This window comes from Chinchilla lanigera, unplaced genomic scaffold (genome assembly GCF_000276665.1).
Source record: "Chinchilla lanigera isolate Chin_1 unplaced genomic scaffold, ChiLan1.0 scaffold00053, whole genome shotgun sequence".
NCBI classification, from domain to species: Eukaryota; Metazoa; Chordata; class Mammalia; order Rodentia; family Chinchillidae; genus Chinchilla; species Chinchilla lanigera.
The window spans coordinates 3970888-3986520 of record NW_004955454.1 but is presented as its reverse complement, the minus strand read 5'-3'; the positions used below and the strand labels follow the sequence as shown (position 1 = coordinate 3986520).

Sequence of the window (15633 nt, the reverse complement as noted above, 5' to 3'; positions counted from 1 at the left end):
ACCAAACCAAACCAAACCAAACCAAACCAAACCAAACCAAACCAGTGAGATGATGTTGGAAACCACCTAAACTCCTTCTAGTAAGGGGGCTGTCTTGAGTTACCTACAGAAATTCAATACTGGTAAAGGTAAATCTGTCATTTAACCAATTAAGAATACAATTCAACATATTCCTACTGAATACCTACTGCATCCAAACAACCACACTCAGAAGTGGGAGAATCCTTCTCTTTTTGGTATAATACAGTGTAATAAGTATGGGATCTGCAGTCTATGCTGTGGTTATTTATTAATTCATTTATTTATGTTTACATTTTGCAAATGTGGGGAGTGGAACCTAGCTCTTTGTCCTAGATTTAAACCCCTGTCATTTGTTAGTTGCACAGTCACAGAAAATTATTTAACCTATATAGGAAAAACAAGATATTCTTACTAGGGTGGCTATGAAAATTATATATGAAATAAGAGTAATGAAAGTGTCTGGCATATAAGTAGTGCTTAATAAATGTTCCTTCTCCTTCCCAAGTTTCTGCAATTAAGAGTTTCCTGGTTCTTGAATTCCACTGACTTGAATTCTAAGCTTTTCAGCAGAGAAGACTTTTGCTAAAAATTCTGATCTACTTCTGAAGATATAGTATCAGATTCTGTTGACAAAAATCAGCCCTAGTATTGATCTACACTGACAAAATACTGGAATTCCCTACAATGTTTCAAGATGAATTAACCCCACCCTTCTATAAATGCATTCTCTAGGGTTCTAAAAAACTTTCATCATAACGCTATTACTGTAAGAATCACTTTGGGATGTTTCAAATAGATAAGGAGAGTTATGTGGACAGTCCAAGTAGGGTAGACAAAAAGGAAATGCCAAGAGAAAGAGACTCTTGTTTTAAAATATTTGTTTCAGAAGCTTGTATTAATACTTGTATCATCTCAGAAAAAGAAGTCATGTAACAAACTAGTACAAATCTTGTTTTAATATGCTGTAGTATTGATCTGATAATACACACAACTAATTTTTAGATTTTAGTCACAGAATGTTCTTATACCAAGACCAGTTTATAAGCCCTGTGGTTTATAAGCCCAACTACATCTTTTATTTTAGGAATCTTGCACCAGTTTATGCAAACTGCTTTCACAGCAGGAAGGTGAGAAAGAGAACATGGCTGTGCTTCATGAACGCTGTGAAGCACGGGTCATTAGAAGGTAAGTTTTTACCTGAAGGATGTTTTTTATTTAGGAAATGAAAAAGATTTCCGAATTCTATTCCCTCCATTTTATTTAGCATGAAATTATAGGAGTCAGAGTCTAGGACTGCAGTACGACTTTCCTTTAAATTTTTATTTCTCTAAAGTTCTTTTGTTTCTAGATACTTTTCTTATCTCCTTTTTACACTTTCTTATACTAGTAGTAATACTGATATGAAAGCTCCTAGCCAGCTCTATGCTCTTGGTTTCAATGTAAACTTCTTCTTTTCTGGATTTCATGAATTTGGAAGGTAATATATAATACATCTATTTTATAATTATATATACATATACATACATACTGAGGACCTACTATATATAAGACATTGTTCTAGATGACAGGAATAGAGAAGTAATCATATTAAGGTCCCTGTCCTCATGGGGCCTACACTCTTCTGTTGAGGAGAAAGAGTAGAAGGAAGAAGAAGAGGAAGAAGAAGAAGAAGGGGAAGAGGAAGAAGACGAAGAAGGAGAAGAAGGGAGAGGAGAGGGAGGAGGAGAAGGAAGAGGAGGAAGAAGAAGAGAAGAAAGAAAGAAAGAAAGAAAGAAAGAAAGAAAGAAAAAAAGAAAGAAAGAAAGAAAAAAATCATAAAAGTAAAAGGCTAGAGAGTAGCATAGATAAGCTAATTTAAACAGGAAATTCTTGCTCTGGAACTCCTGCTTGGGATGGCTGAGACTTTGTCAGACTGTGTTATTGTCTGAAGTTCTATATTAACAGTAATAAAGCCATTGCTATGAACTCAATGTTTTTTGAAGTTAGACAACAATTATCAAATTAGGCCCTGATTCTACTTAGTCAGTGAACTCAGAATACCTAGTAGGGATGTCTGAACATAACAAAAGGAAATATGAAGGAAAAATGGATTACATGTCATATAGATTTTTCCATTGGCTAAGGGGAGAGAGAAGGGACTCTGTCATTCTTTTTAAGTGGAAGTAATGCTTGTCTGTATCTCAGGAACTCCTTCAAAGAAAATGTCACTGACTAAAGGCTTTATATAAGGAATTTCTTAAAAAAAAAAAAAAAAAAGTATTTTCTCAAGAGAAAAATTCTTCAACATATAAATTGTAGTTTAAGTGATGAAATGGCAATGTAATCATCAGCATAGTTTGGTTATATCTGTTATTAACTGCTATTATTCCCTCTTTCCAGAAATAGTTGGGGACTATTTCTAAATTTTTGTTTTATATTATTACTATAAAGTGAAGGCACTGGACCAGATGATGATGATGATGATGATGATGATGATAACAGTAATTAACATTTATTGGAAATTTATTACTTTCTGGACATACAGCTAAGTTAAGAGGTTCAAGAGCAACAACAAGAATAGTTAACATCAATGCAAATAGTGCAGTAGTTTTTTGTGTAAGGTACTATTCAAACCATTTTACACACATAAACTGAGTAACTTATCCACCAACCCTATGTGGCAGGCACTAATAAACTGATCTTTTATGAATAAATAAACTGAAGTTCAGAGAGTTTAAGTTACTTTCCCTAAGACATAAGGTAGGTCAAGGAATCTAATTTCAAAGCTGTAGTGTTTGGCTCTGGATTAATATGTCTCACATTCAGTCTACTTCTTACAACCTTCACCTAAAAGATGAAAAAAATCAGAAATTAAAAACCCGTCCAGAATTTCAGCTACTGGTTTAAGGGCTCACAGAGCCATTTTGCTCTCAAGCCTGCTCTAACCGTTATGTTCTATTGCATCCCATACAATGACCTAAATCTGAAATGCTTTTTAGCTCTGTATTTCTTCCCATCTAAGTACTCATTATTTCTAGTAAGGCTCATATTTTCCTAGTAATTAGTGTCTTACAAAATGCTTTAGATGCAAAACATTAAGCTCTTAACTTTGATAAGGAGATCATCGATTTCAAACTTGAAATTCTGTTGAGAAAATCTGATCTCTGTAGAACTAGCAAGAAAAACAAGAGAACTGGACAGACTGTCAAAACTTCTGCAGTGTTTTAGGGGTCACTAATACACCTCTTTAGGTAAAATTCTTATGCATAATGATGCTTGTGGCAAATTTTACAAGTTTACAATATATCACAGAAACTCCAGCTATGGCCATGTTACACCTTGTGTGTAGATATCCCCCCAAAGTCGCATGCAGTCCTAGATGGGGTTTCTCAGAGGTGGCTAGATCTAGAGTGTGTGATGCTGGGACTGATTTACGATGCAATGGTAGAATTAAAGATATCCCACACCCTTATATTCTACCCACACCCTATTCTACCCTAAAGGTAGAATATAAAGGACAGAAAGAGGGCTGTTGTGGTTGCTTTGCTTCTTCTGTGTTTTGCTGCCGTCTGTCTGCCACGAACTGTTTCTCTTCAGTTATGCCCTTCTGCCATGCCATCCAGCCAATTATGAACTGAAGCCTCTAAAACTGGGAGCTACAATAAACCTTTCCTCCTTTAACTTTGGTTATCAGGTATTTTGTCTCAGCAATGAAAACAGTAACCAAGACAGGCCAGCTAACTGCAATTGCAATGTATTAAACCAATAGCAGTTAATAGTTTGGAGAGTAAGCTCAATAGTGCAATAACTGGAAAAAGTAAAATCAGTAACATTTGAACTCTTGCTAGTAGTTATTTTATCCTGATAAAAGAGAAAAATAGAACTTCTAGAACAAATATATGTAATGGTTTGTGTGTTTTTCAATCTCCTAATGAAGTTACCAATGGGCCTGTTTCCTAGAACACTAACATGCTTCTTCTGACTGCTAGAAAAAAGTTTGTAAGCAAAATACTACCCTAGGTGTATGTGTATGTGGGGAGGGGGAGAAGCTTACAGCTGAGACAAGCTAAGAAACTCCTACGTTCTGTTAAAATGGTTAAAATGTTCTGTTAAAATCTTCTAAGGAAGAACCATGTTCATTTCCAAAACACTGGTAAACCACTTTCTATTATATGGTCCCTACACGTCTCATATGACAAATATGTTCTCTTCTAGAGTGCAGATAAAGTAGTACATTGGTTTTTTAAGTTTTAGCTTTCTCTACAATGCAGCACTCTAACCTAACAAGCTTTCTGGCTGACACAGACACACTTCTCCTTCATTCACTCTGGCACAATAAAGCCATCTGAAAAGCTGCCCATCTCATAGTGTGTGGCCCCTTTCCACAACTTACCTCTTCATCCTTACTGTTTTCAACAGCAGAAGGTCTGTACATGTCCCCATCATTTCAGCAGTTTAACACCAAGACATGGACATTTCAGGGAGAACTGACTCCAAAAGAGTAAAGTCACTAATAAGCATGGACACTGAATCCAGGGAATGCAAGGCTATCAGTATGTGTAAACTTATTAATTTCTTCTAAGAAAAGGGTTTCCTTAGTCAAATCTTAAGGGCATCAGAGCAAACTGGACTCTTCCAGCCAACTGGACTGGAAAGGAGAATCTGGGCAGTGTCCTGGCAACTATTTAAGAAAGTAGTGCTCTATACAAAGAGGGAGAAAAGAATGCTTTAGAATTACTGTTAAAAACATTTTCTTTTACTTCCTTGCTCCTTTTTATTTTTAGGGGTAGTTTGAGAGTAATGTCAAAGCCCTAGGGATGTCATAGGTAGATATCCCAGGTACTGACTCTGAGAATTCAGAGTATTCTTCTACAGACGGAGCAAAAGGAGGTATAGTACAGACTAGAGTACAGATTTTTCTTAAACAGACTATGTATTTATAATTAGTTAGCATAAAAAAGACATTTGAAGCCCAAGTTAATAGCAGAGTGGTCAATCAATTTTCTAGTGCCAGTTTGATGTAAGTCATTATAAACCTTACCAGGACACTGTGAAGAGTAATTTATTAACAAAATCACAACTTGAGAAATTTGGTTACATGTCCTGAAAGTTCTCCCAAAAATGTATCCAAAGAAACTATAAAAGTGACTAATAACACACAAGAAAAAAAAATACAAACCCCACGATGTCAAAAGCACAGCAATACACACAAGAATCATGTGAAAAAAATCATGAAAAAACGGAAAGCACACTGAAGAATTTCATGAATTATACAGAAACAAGATGTGAGAGTGATTGTGTAAAAGGAAAAATGAAACAAAACAACAAAAATCATTTCTATAGTTAAAAGTAAAGCTGTTTCTCACCGTTCTGAACAAAATGGCTGAACTAAGAGCATCTGATTGGCTATGCCCATATACCCTCCTCCTCATCCTATGGGGAGAGATGACAAAGGGAACAGTGCCCCAGGGCAGCATGGGAATGAAAAAGAGTTGGTTAGTATTAAAACAAAGATATAAGCATAATGTATTAGAAAAGAATTTGACTCTTTATAGTAGATTCTAATTCCCTAAGTGACAAAAATTAGTTATTAGTTTATCATTACATTTTTTCTCTTCTCTTATTAGTTTATCATTACATATGTCGTCTCTATGCCAGATCTGGAAAAAATTACCAAACCGGGGCTTTTCTTTATGTTTTGCCTTTTTCTTTAACCTTTCTCCACTTATGTCTCCCTCTATGCTAATTCCCTCTATCTCGTATCAAAACTTATTTCATAGAAAGGATCCAGCATGCTTTTTACATGTGGTGACATAAATTTAATTCCAGGCACGTATTGGGAAACAGGCAAAGAAAGCAAAGTAATTTCTTGGCAGGGAATGACTACGGACACAAGGCAGACACTCTCTCTCCTTCACCTACATTAAAGATTGTGATGTTTCCTTTCTAAACTATGTTGTGTTCTTCTACTGGCTTAGGGATGTCATCATGCTGAGACTATTCCTTCTGCATCTTAGAAATATCAGCAATGTGGATATCACACCTACTTTCAACTACAGTATTTCTGCTGCTTCTCCTAAGACAATGCCATAGCTGTCATTTAGTGAGCTGCTGTTTAGCAGAGGTGTTTTCCCTGACTCTTTAGGTATATAGATTTAATTACTTGAGTCTCTTTTTTCCCTCTTAGTTATACATTTTAAGATAAGGTGTGATGGAGATGTTGAAACCTACTTTTTGGCAATGGAATATGAGATAATCTATTCACCACTCTTTCCCATCCAACACTTTCAAGATCATGAGAGAACTGTTTTCCTTCAAAAAAAACTGAAACTAAATATGGTTCCCTTTAGACTCATCTGCTGACTCTTTAGTACTGAGAAGTTGAAGGCAACAATTTCCCTGAGAATGACATGTTGAAGAAATCAACTAGAAATGGAATAAAGAAACTAAGTTTCAACCATCACTTTTAGTAGGTGATGAGCAAGGATTTCACAATTTGCAATTAAACAGAAGCAGCCCCTATACTGAATTATACCTCAATGAGTTTGCAAGGAGTCTTGTTTTTCTAATAAGGCATCACTTCTGTAGCAAAAAAAAACAGGACTGATTTTATTTTTCCTCAATCCAGGTCAAGGATTTTTTGTCACTCTCAAAATTTTTAACTATCTTTTAAAAAATATTCAGAATCACTAATTTCCTATCCAAAAATTGAGTTTGTTTTTAAAAAAGTATAGTTTTTGAGAAACTTAGTTACTTACTTTTCTTCTAAATTATTGGAATTCGCAAAATGTTAACATAAAATACTTTAAAAGTTAAAACAAGACAGAAAACAGCCAGAAGCAGCCTTACCTGATCTGGGGAGGGTTTATGATTCGTCTGATTGGAATGGGAGGATTTGAAGTGGTCGTCCTCATAGTTGTCTGCCATTAGCTTCATTCGATTTTGTGTCTAAAAGGGAAGTGATTCATAAAGTTAAATTTAGATAAAATTCGTATGACACACTATAAAGCGACAAGCACCTTAAGAATTTTATAAGAGTAAAACTAATCCTGTTTGCAATAATCTCAAATAAACATAGCTGAAAAGAGCTTAGGCACTGCTGTGGACTGAACTGTAACACCCAGATTCATATATTGAAACCCTACCTCAGTGTCACTGTATCTTGAGACAGGGTCTTCAAAGGTACAATAAAATAAAGGTTAAATAAAGTCATAAGGGTGTAAGGCCCTATGCCAACACAACTGTACTCCTATAAACAGAGCAAGAAAGAGCTGTTTTTCTGTCATCTGAAGACACAGAGAGAAAAGGAAGTCTTTACAAGCCATAAAGACAGCCCTTATCAGAAACTTAATCAGCTAGGACCTCTCATCCTCCAGAGAAATTTCCACTGGGTAAGTTACCCCCCAGTCTATGGCATTTTGTTATGGCAGCCTGAACTAAGATTATATTGGTACAGGAATTTTTTCAAGAGAAGTAATATCCTCAAATTGAGCAACTTTCCACAGGGCTTATTTTTATATTTTAAAATACTGGACTATATTACATATAAGACTCTATTATTTTATTTTTTTCACTTTATGATATACAGGACTCATCACTGGTGAATTCCTACCATCTTGTTTAGTGAAACTCTGTAATGCTTCTAATGGGTTTTTTTTGCTTTTATCTTTTATTCTCTTTAATAGTATGATCAATCTTGCATTCTTATATCTGGTGTTCTGAGCAACTTCGTTGAAGACAACAATATGTAATATAACAGCCACTGTTAATTCCTATCATTTTGTTCTGAAACCCTGTATCATTTCTATTGTTTTCACTGTGTCTATGTTGTTGGTATTTTGCTATTGTTCTTTTTTTATTATTCTATTTAAAATAAAAAAAAGTTTAAAAAAATGTGACTTCTAAAAATATCAGTGATAACCATTGTTAATAGTTATATCCATTCAGTCTCCTCCCTATGAACATATAAAATGGACATGTTCTTCTGATGTTATTTTTTTCTACTATACTAAGGTACTTTAAAAATTACTGTGTCTCATGCTGTATCTTGAAATCTCGCAGGATATGCTGTCCTTTCTTTCCAATGCTGGTTTGTCAAAATTTGATTATCTTGAACACGTTTTCTTTTCTAGATGAACTAAAAATATTTGGTCTAGCTTCATAAAGAAGTTTACAGAGATATGCAATGATGCCTAAGGAGGGGGTTCAGATCAAATTGTCTTGGTTTGAAAACTAGCTCTGCCTCTTACAAGCTATCTAACCTAGGGCAAGTTACTTAAATGCTATCAGCTTGTTTCCTCACTTTAAAAATTGGAGTAACAGTAATTTTTCCCCTGTAAGGCATTTTCCCCTTGCTCATGCTGTGAGGAATAACACAAAGAGATGAGTTTAACACAAAGAAATCACTTAGGAAGATGCCTGGCATCTCATAAATTTTAGCTATCATTAGAATTATAAACATCTTTATATCATTAAATATTATTCTAAAATCTATTTTTTTTCCTGGCTGCATAGCTCTTGTTGAATGATTGTTTGAGTCCCACATTGTTGGCCATTTGAATATTTATTTTTACTTACCTATCTGTCTGTCTAATTTTTAAACTAGCTTCTCCCTCATGTAATGGTAGCAAAGACAATACATATGAATAAGTTCTGATACCAAATTTTTCTTTTCTGGAATGCCCTCCAGACTTTTACTATGGTCTGAACGTTTGTGTTCCCTTGAAATTCATACATAACTAATTAATTAATTTTTTGGTTTTTTTGAGACAGAGTCTCGCTGTATATTCTAGGCTGGCCTTGAACTTACTATGTGTTCCAGGCTGGCCTTGAACTTCCGGTGATCCTCCTGCCTCAGCCTTTCGAATGCTGAGATTACAGGTGTGCATTACCACGCCTGCAGAAATTAATATATTGAAATCTAACCCCAACTGGGATGGCAGTAAGAGGTGTGGATTTTGAGATGATCAGGTCACAGATTAATATCGATGTAAAAAAAAGCCTGAGGAACTTGTTCATCCCTTCTACCATGCAAGGATTCAGTGGGCAGATAATGAGTTATTTTAGACACTAAATCTGCTGAGGTCTTCATTTTGGCTTTTCAGTTACAGAACTGTGTGCAATAACTGTGTGTAATATTGTTTACAAATCACCCAACCTAAGATCCTTAGTTATAGTAGCCTAAATGAACTAAGACAATGGAGGATGTTTCGCAAAGCAGCTCCCAGAATAGGGGAAAGGACAGAGGTACATCCAGAAAGTGAACAAAACATCTTCATGTCATTCATTTGGTTAAGAAACCTTTCCAAATTGCTTTAATTAGAACCTGGTCAAAAGTATACATGGCTAGTTATTTTCTTAGAACATGAGTCATAAATCTTTAATCTTTGACATGTAGCATAAGTTTAAGATCTTAAAAAGAAATCCTAATAAAGCATACACAAATCCATTTTCAAGGCAGAAAGTATTTCAAGTACTTCTTAGGAATGAGCATGTAAGCCCAAAGAAACTGATCCTAGTAGAAAGATAAGACTATAGATTATTTACTTGATCCCTATAAGCAAATGAAGAGATAGTCAGACCATACTTGTCCATTTTAAGAGACATGTGGATAATCAAAGTTCAAGGTTTCTAGATTTAGTATTCACAAATTTGGTCTAAAGTCTGCTCCTTGAATAGTCATAAGATTGATCAGGAAACATCTGACAGCTCACAGAGCATGAGATGCTACACAGATCGTGTAAATGACTCTGCTCTGAAGGAGCTCTTACACTATGTTTTCTTAGATAAGAGCAAAAAGCAAAAGGAACAAGTTCTTCATGTTTCATGGACATGAAAGGTACTTTATATTCAAATGTCTTCCTTCTTGAACCATGCCATAGACAGTTAAAAACCTCCAGTCACAAAGAAATGACACAAAGAATAAGACTGCCTGGAGGAAGGGAAGGAAGAAAGTTGCTGAAACAAAACTTCTTTAGCTATAGATGTGCGTCTGTGTATTCCGGTACATATGTCTTCTCCCAGGAAAAGTTCACTGTTTATACTGTTAATCTTTTCTTCTAGGATCAAAATGTTGATGCATAAATAAGGTGCTACAGAAACTACATTTTATTTAAAATGTAAGTGAGTTAAGCCAAGAAACAAGTTAGTTACATAAACCCAGGTTTTAAAAGAAAAGGTCTGGATTCTAATCACACTTACATTCTCATTATTGGGAAAACTATGGAATGACAGGCTAAAACAATTGTTAATCTGTCAGTAAAGACCTTAAATGGACATGAGATTAAACTGCTGTTAAAATTACTATCTTTCTAAAAACCAGGAAAATAATATAGTTGGATAGTCTCCCTATCAATAGTAAGTTGTTCTTTGAAACTGTTCTTTTCCTTTACCTTGTTTCTTTTCACCACAGTCACAATATTATAATGAGACACGCAGAGCAGAGCATGTCAAACGTGTCACCAGCCAGAGAGCACTGTGAGCTCTCTTCTAGTCTGTTCATCATTCTAGCTATGAGTCTCCTAATATTTTATATCTTCATGAACACAATCATTATTCACTGAGCTGCTCAATCAAAAACATCAGAATCAGCTGCGTGTGGTGTTACACACATACAGTTCCACTATTTGAGAGACTGAGGAGGGAGGGTTGCAAGTTTGAGACCAGTGTGAGCTACTTAGTGAGATTTTGTCTCAAAATAAAAAGGGCCAGTGGTAGAGCTTAGTGGCGGAGAGCTTGTCTAAGATGCTCCTCCCCTTCCCTCTGTTCTTCTTTGAAGAAGAGTGAACCAAGGGCCCATTCACTGAGCTACATTTCCACCCCTTCTTTAGTTTCTGAGACAGGGTCTTACTAGGTTGCCCAGACCTGCCTCAAACTTGTGATCCTCTTGCCTCAGCCTTCTGAGCCATTGGGATTATGGGTGTGTGTAACTATGCCTGGAATTTTTTCTTAATATAGAGAGAACACCCTATTTTGTCCTCATTCTGAATCTAAATAATAAGCATTTTCCAAATTTTTGAGATAATTCTACTTAGTAATATTATATTTTTATACATTGCTGAATTCGCTAATATATTGTTTAGAATATCTGTGCTTAATTTCTTTTTTGTTTGTTTTTTTCCAGTACCGGGAATCGAACTCACGGCCTTGCAGGTGATGTGCCGCTGAGTTAAATCCCTAGCCCCTGTGCTTAATTTCATAGGTAATATTTTCCTACAAAGTTTTAGTATTGTATTTAGTTTTACTATCGAAGTTATGGTAACCTCTGTGCCGCTGAGTTAAATCCCTAGACCCTGTGCTTTATTTCATAGGTAATATTTTCCTACAAAGTTTTAGTATTGTATCTAGTTTTACTACTGAAGTTATGGTAACCTCATGAAATAAATCAGGGAATTTGCTCTTTATTGTATTTTCCAGAAAATACAATAAAAATTATTGTTATAGTAAGAATTATTGTTTGATATTTGGTGGAACTTACCTCTAAAAGCAACTAGGCTTTGTATTTGTTGACAGATATTAAACTTACTTAATTTGTTGGTTTCAAAGGTCAGGTTTGATAAATTAGTTTGGCATAAAGGTCTTCATCGTATTTTTCTACGGTTTTTAAAAGTCTCTTTAAGAGGTTTATCTGCCTCACAGTTACAGTCCATGGTAGGCTGGCTCCAAGGTAGAAATGGCATGGCAGGAGAGAGGGACACTGCTCATGTTATGATAGCCAGAGAGAAGTGTGGAACCAGGGAAGGAGATAGACCCCTTCCAGATCACGTCCCCATTGACCTGCCTTTTCTGATCAAATCCCACTTCCTAACAGAAAGTCAACTATGGCATCCCCATAATTCAATCACTTTCTAAAAGACTCACCTTTGAGTGCATGAGACAGTCTCAATCTAAACCATAACAATCTTATTTGAGTGGCTGCATCAGAATTAGTCCAGGTTCTCAGACTTACTTGCTGTACTGGTCATAGGAAAGCTGGGAATATTGTTCCTATCTAAAACAGGAGGCCTAAGAACTGGGCCATCCAGTGGTAGGTAAGACCCAATCCAAGTTACAAGGGCTGAGAAGCAGCAATACTGACGTCCAAGGATGGGGAGAGGATGGAAGGATGTCCCACAAGGAGACAGAACAAATTCACCCTTCCTCTACATCTGTGCTCTATTTAGACCCTCAGTGGACTGTATGACGCTCATCCACATTTGAAGAGAGCAAACTTCTTTACTCAGCCTGCTTTCTTCTGGAAACACCCCCCCCCCTTTTTTTTGGTACCAGGAATCGAACTCAGGACCTTGCACTTGCCAGGCAGGTGCTGTACTGCTGAGCTATATATATCCCTGGCCCTGGAAACTTCCTTGTAGGCGGGACCAGAAATAATGTTTCACCAGCTCAATGGGCATCCCTAAGTCCTGTTGAGTTAATGCTTAAAATTAACCATCACAAACACCTTGCTCCTAAAGAGTTAATATTAATGTGATTATCATAAAAATTTTAACTATACATGCAGCAATTTCAGTACCTGAGTATTTTTCCATTTATGACTTTTATGATATGTAAATATAGAGCAGGTGTATCTGATGAACATTCATCATCTGAATGGAGATGTGCTCTCAGCATAAAATACAGACTTAGTTTTGACAACTTAATATGAAATAAAGACTAAAATATCTCATTAATTCCTGTATATTGATTCCTGTATCAATTCCTGTATATTGATTCCAGTGTACTGATTAAATGTTAAAATGATAATAATGTGGATATATTCAGTTAAATGAAATATATCATTGAATTTTTTAAAAGCCTGCTTAGTAGTTGAAGATGTATCACCTTTTCCTTTCCCAAAAGCTGTTTACCTATATCTAGTATCCCTCTTCCTGAACACTGTCTCACTATCTTTCACATCACAAAAAACAAAACAAACAAAATAAACCTTCCAAATACACAGCAAACTCCTTATTTTTTCACTTTTAAGAGCTCTTCCTTTTGATTATGACCACTCCTTAGTTCCCGGAGTGGCTTGTGGGATTCTTTACTTCTTCATCACAGAGACAGAAAATAGCTGGGAGGATTTAGAAACAGAAGATTTCAGGAGCTACTGAAGAGAACATGTTAATCTTCATGGTTAATTCGATTATAGTGTGTATCTAACACTTTTTTTTTTTTTTTTGGTCTTTTTGAGACAGTGTTTCGCTATGCAGTTCAGGCTGATCTTGAGCTCACTTTGTAGCCCAGGCTGGCCTGGAACTCACAATGATCCTCCTGCCTCAGCCTCCCAAGTGCTGAGATTACAGGTGTGCGCCACCACGCCCAGCTTTTCTAACACTTTTCTTACACACTATGTAAATTTTAACCTTAAATGCTGGGGAATGGCAGACTACATTTTCTCTTTTCCAACATATATCAGCATTTTTAAATTGAAAAATATTATAAAAATTTCTATTACACTACTAATTTTGGAGAGCTGTCCTGTTTTCTGGGCAGACCACAGTGTATAACTGCAATGCACTAAGGTAAAAAAGTCAGAGTCAGATCCATCAAGCCATACCTAAAATTAGCTCATAAACTGAAATTCCAGGAATGATGCATTTTGTAGGCCAACTTGCATACAGTGACCAAGTGCAATGTCTAAAATGAGAATGTACAAAAGCTGAATAGGTACTGTTGTTACATTTTGTAGTACTTATTTCCCCACCCTTGCAATATGCCTAGAGCAGCTCAATTCAAGTTTTAATGTATAAGGATAACTTCTCCCAGCCGTGTCTGTTCTGAATGAAACAAGAATGCTTAAAAGGGAAATCTGGCTCAGAGATCTCCAAACTCTATCTAAAGGGGAGATAACATATAGGCAAGTATTCTTACTATGCAGGAATCAGTGATCGATGGCCAGAATCTAAGAGCATTTACATAGCTTTTCTTTTTTTTTTTTTGGTTTTTCTCTGGTACGGGGAACTGAACTCATGACCTTGCGCTTGCCAGGCAGGCGCTTTTGCCACTGAGCTAAATCCCCAGCCCCTACATAGCTTTTCTACAGTTTAGGCATTCTGAGTGGCTGAGAATTCAGTAAAAATTTTACAAATACAAGGAGCAGGAAAATTAAGTGGTGACACTGAAGTTTTTCACACCTAACAGAAAAGACCTTTCTTGTTGTTTTATTTTAAACGGTGTTAAACAGAATTTTAGAAATGATTACGTTTCTGGGATACCAGGAATCAAACTCAGGGCCTTGCGCTTGTCAGGCAGGTGCTGCACCCCTGAGCTACAACCCCAGCCCTGCAAATTATTTTCTTAAAGATGGTGGCTCAAAGTTTTGGTTTCAGTTACAATGTATTTCAACCCTAACCTATTTAGTGGGGCAAAGTAAGAAAGTTTAGTACATCCTCTTCAAATAAAAGTACAACAATTACCTTTGTAAATAAACAGAAACTACTTAATGAGTTTTAGAAGCCCCCCCCACTTAAGGAGCAGTTAAGCAGGCAGAGGGACGACCTTCAAACACACACATATATTCTTTCTCTCAACTTGAAGAAAAATACAGCACTACAGTTTGTAAGTACAAAAATTCTCAAGGTAAGAAGTTCTGAGGGAATTTTATCTTTCCTTTTTAAAGAAAATCATGGTCCATGGGTAGGAAGGAAATAATTCTATATGACTCAAAATATAACCTCATTATAAACTGTAGACTCATGTGCACATATACGGAAATATCTCTAAATAAACCTTGAGGATAGGAAAACATTCCTACCTCACAACCCTTTCCTGCCATTTTCTGAGAATTTATTATAAAAGTATTTCCTCACATATATTTTTACATGAACTTATATATGGAGGTAAGCTGCTAAAAAACTCACATGACAGCCAGTGATTTTTTTTTTTTTTTTTTGCTATTCTCCAGAGTTATTTCTTTTGTAGAATTTAGCTAACATTTAGTCTTTTGTATACAGGGGGAGAAAAAGGAAATTGTCATTTACTGTATTAAAATAAGGTTGTCCTTAAAAAAAAAAGAGAAAGGTTTAAATTATAGAAAAGTATCTTTGTATGGAAGGGGGAGGAGATGGGGATCAACTTCAGGATCTTGGGTTTGTTAGGTATGAATGCTCTTCCACTAAGCCATATCCCTTGCCCTAGAAAAGCATTCTAAATAATCCTATCCTTGGGTGAAATACTTCCATTCATCAGTTGGTAAATCCAAGTATTTAAAAAACTTTTGAGTGCACGTATATTGCTGTGCTATCATGTTTTCAGTTCTTCTAGAAAAATACCCAAAAGGGAAATAGCTAGGTTGAATGGGACCTCTAATCCTAGTTTGCTGAGGAATCTCCAAACTGATTTCCACAGTGTCTACACTCCCACCAACAGTGGAGAAAGGTTCCTTTTTCTCCACAGCTTTGCCAGCATTTGTTATTGGTTGATTTCTTAATGATAGGAATTCTTTCTGGGGTGAGATGAAATCTCAGTGTTGTTTTAATTTGCATTTCTTGAATGACTAATGATGTTGAACATTTTTTCATGTATTTATTTGCCATTTGTATTTCTTTATCTGAGAAGTGCACATTTTGTAATAGCTAAATCGTGGAAGCAACCCAAATGCCCATCAACTGAGAACTGGATAAAAAAAACTGTGATATTTCTATATAATGGAAT

At 35.8% G+C, this 15633-nt stretch overlaps 1 protein-coding gene across 13 annotated transcripts in view; it reads right to left on the bottom strand.

Annotated features, from left to right (window-relative positions):
- Erc1 (ELKS/RAB6-interacting/CAST family member 1) overlaps positions 1–15633 on the bottom strand; it is a 451367-nt gene that overhangs the window by 49756 nt on the left and 385978 nt on the right. For 9 of the 13 annotated variants that reach the window (XM_013520186.1, XM_013520187.1, XM_013520189.1 and 6 more), the window contains one exon: positions 6850–6948. In XM_013520186.1, the coding sequence (XP_013375640.1) occupies positions 6850–6948 (99 nt within the window). Of the gene's footprint in view, positions 1–5366; positions 5434–6849; positions 6949–15633 lie in introns of all 13 variants that reach the window. The other 4 variants (XM_013520192.1, XM_005395949.2, XM_013520190.1 and 1 more) reach the window with 1 other exon arrangement.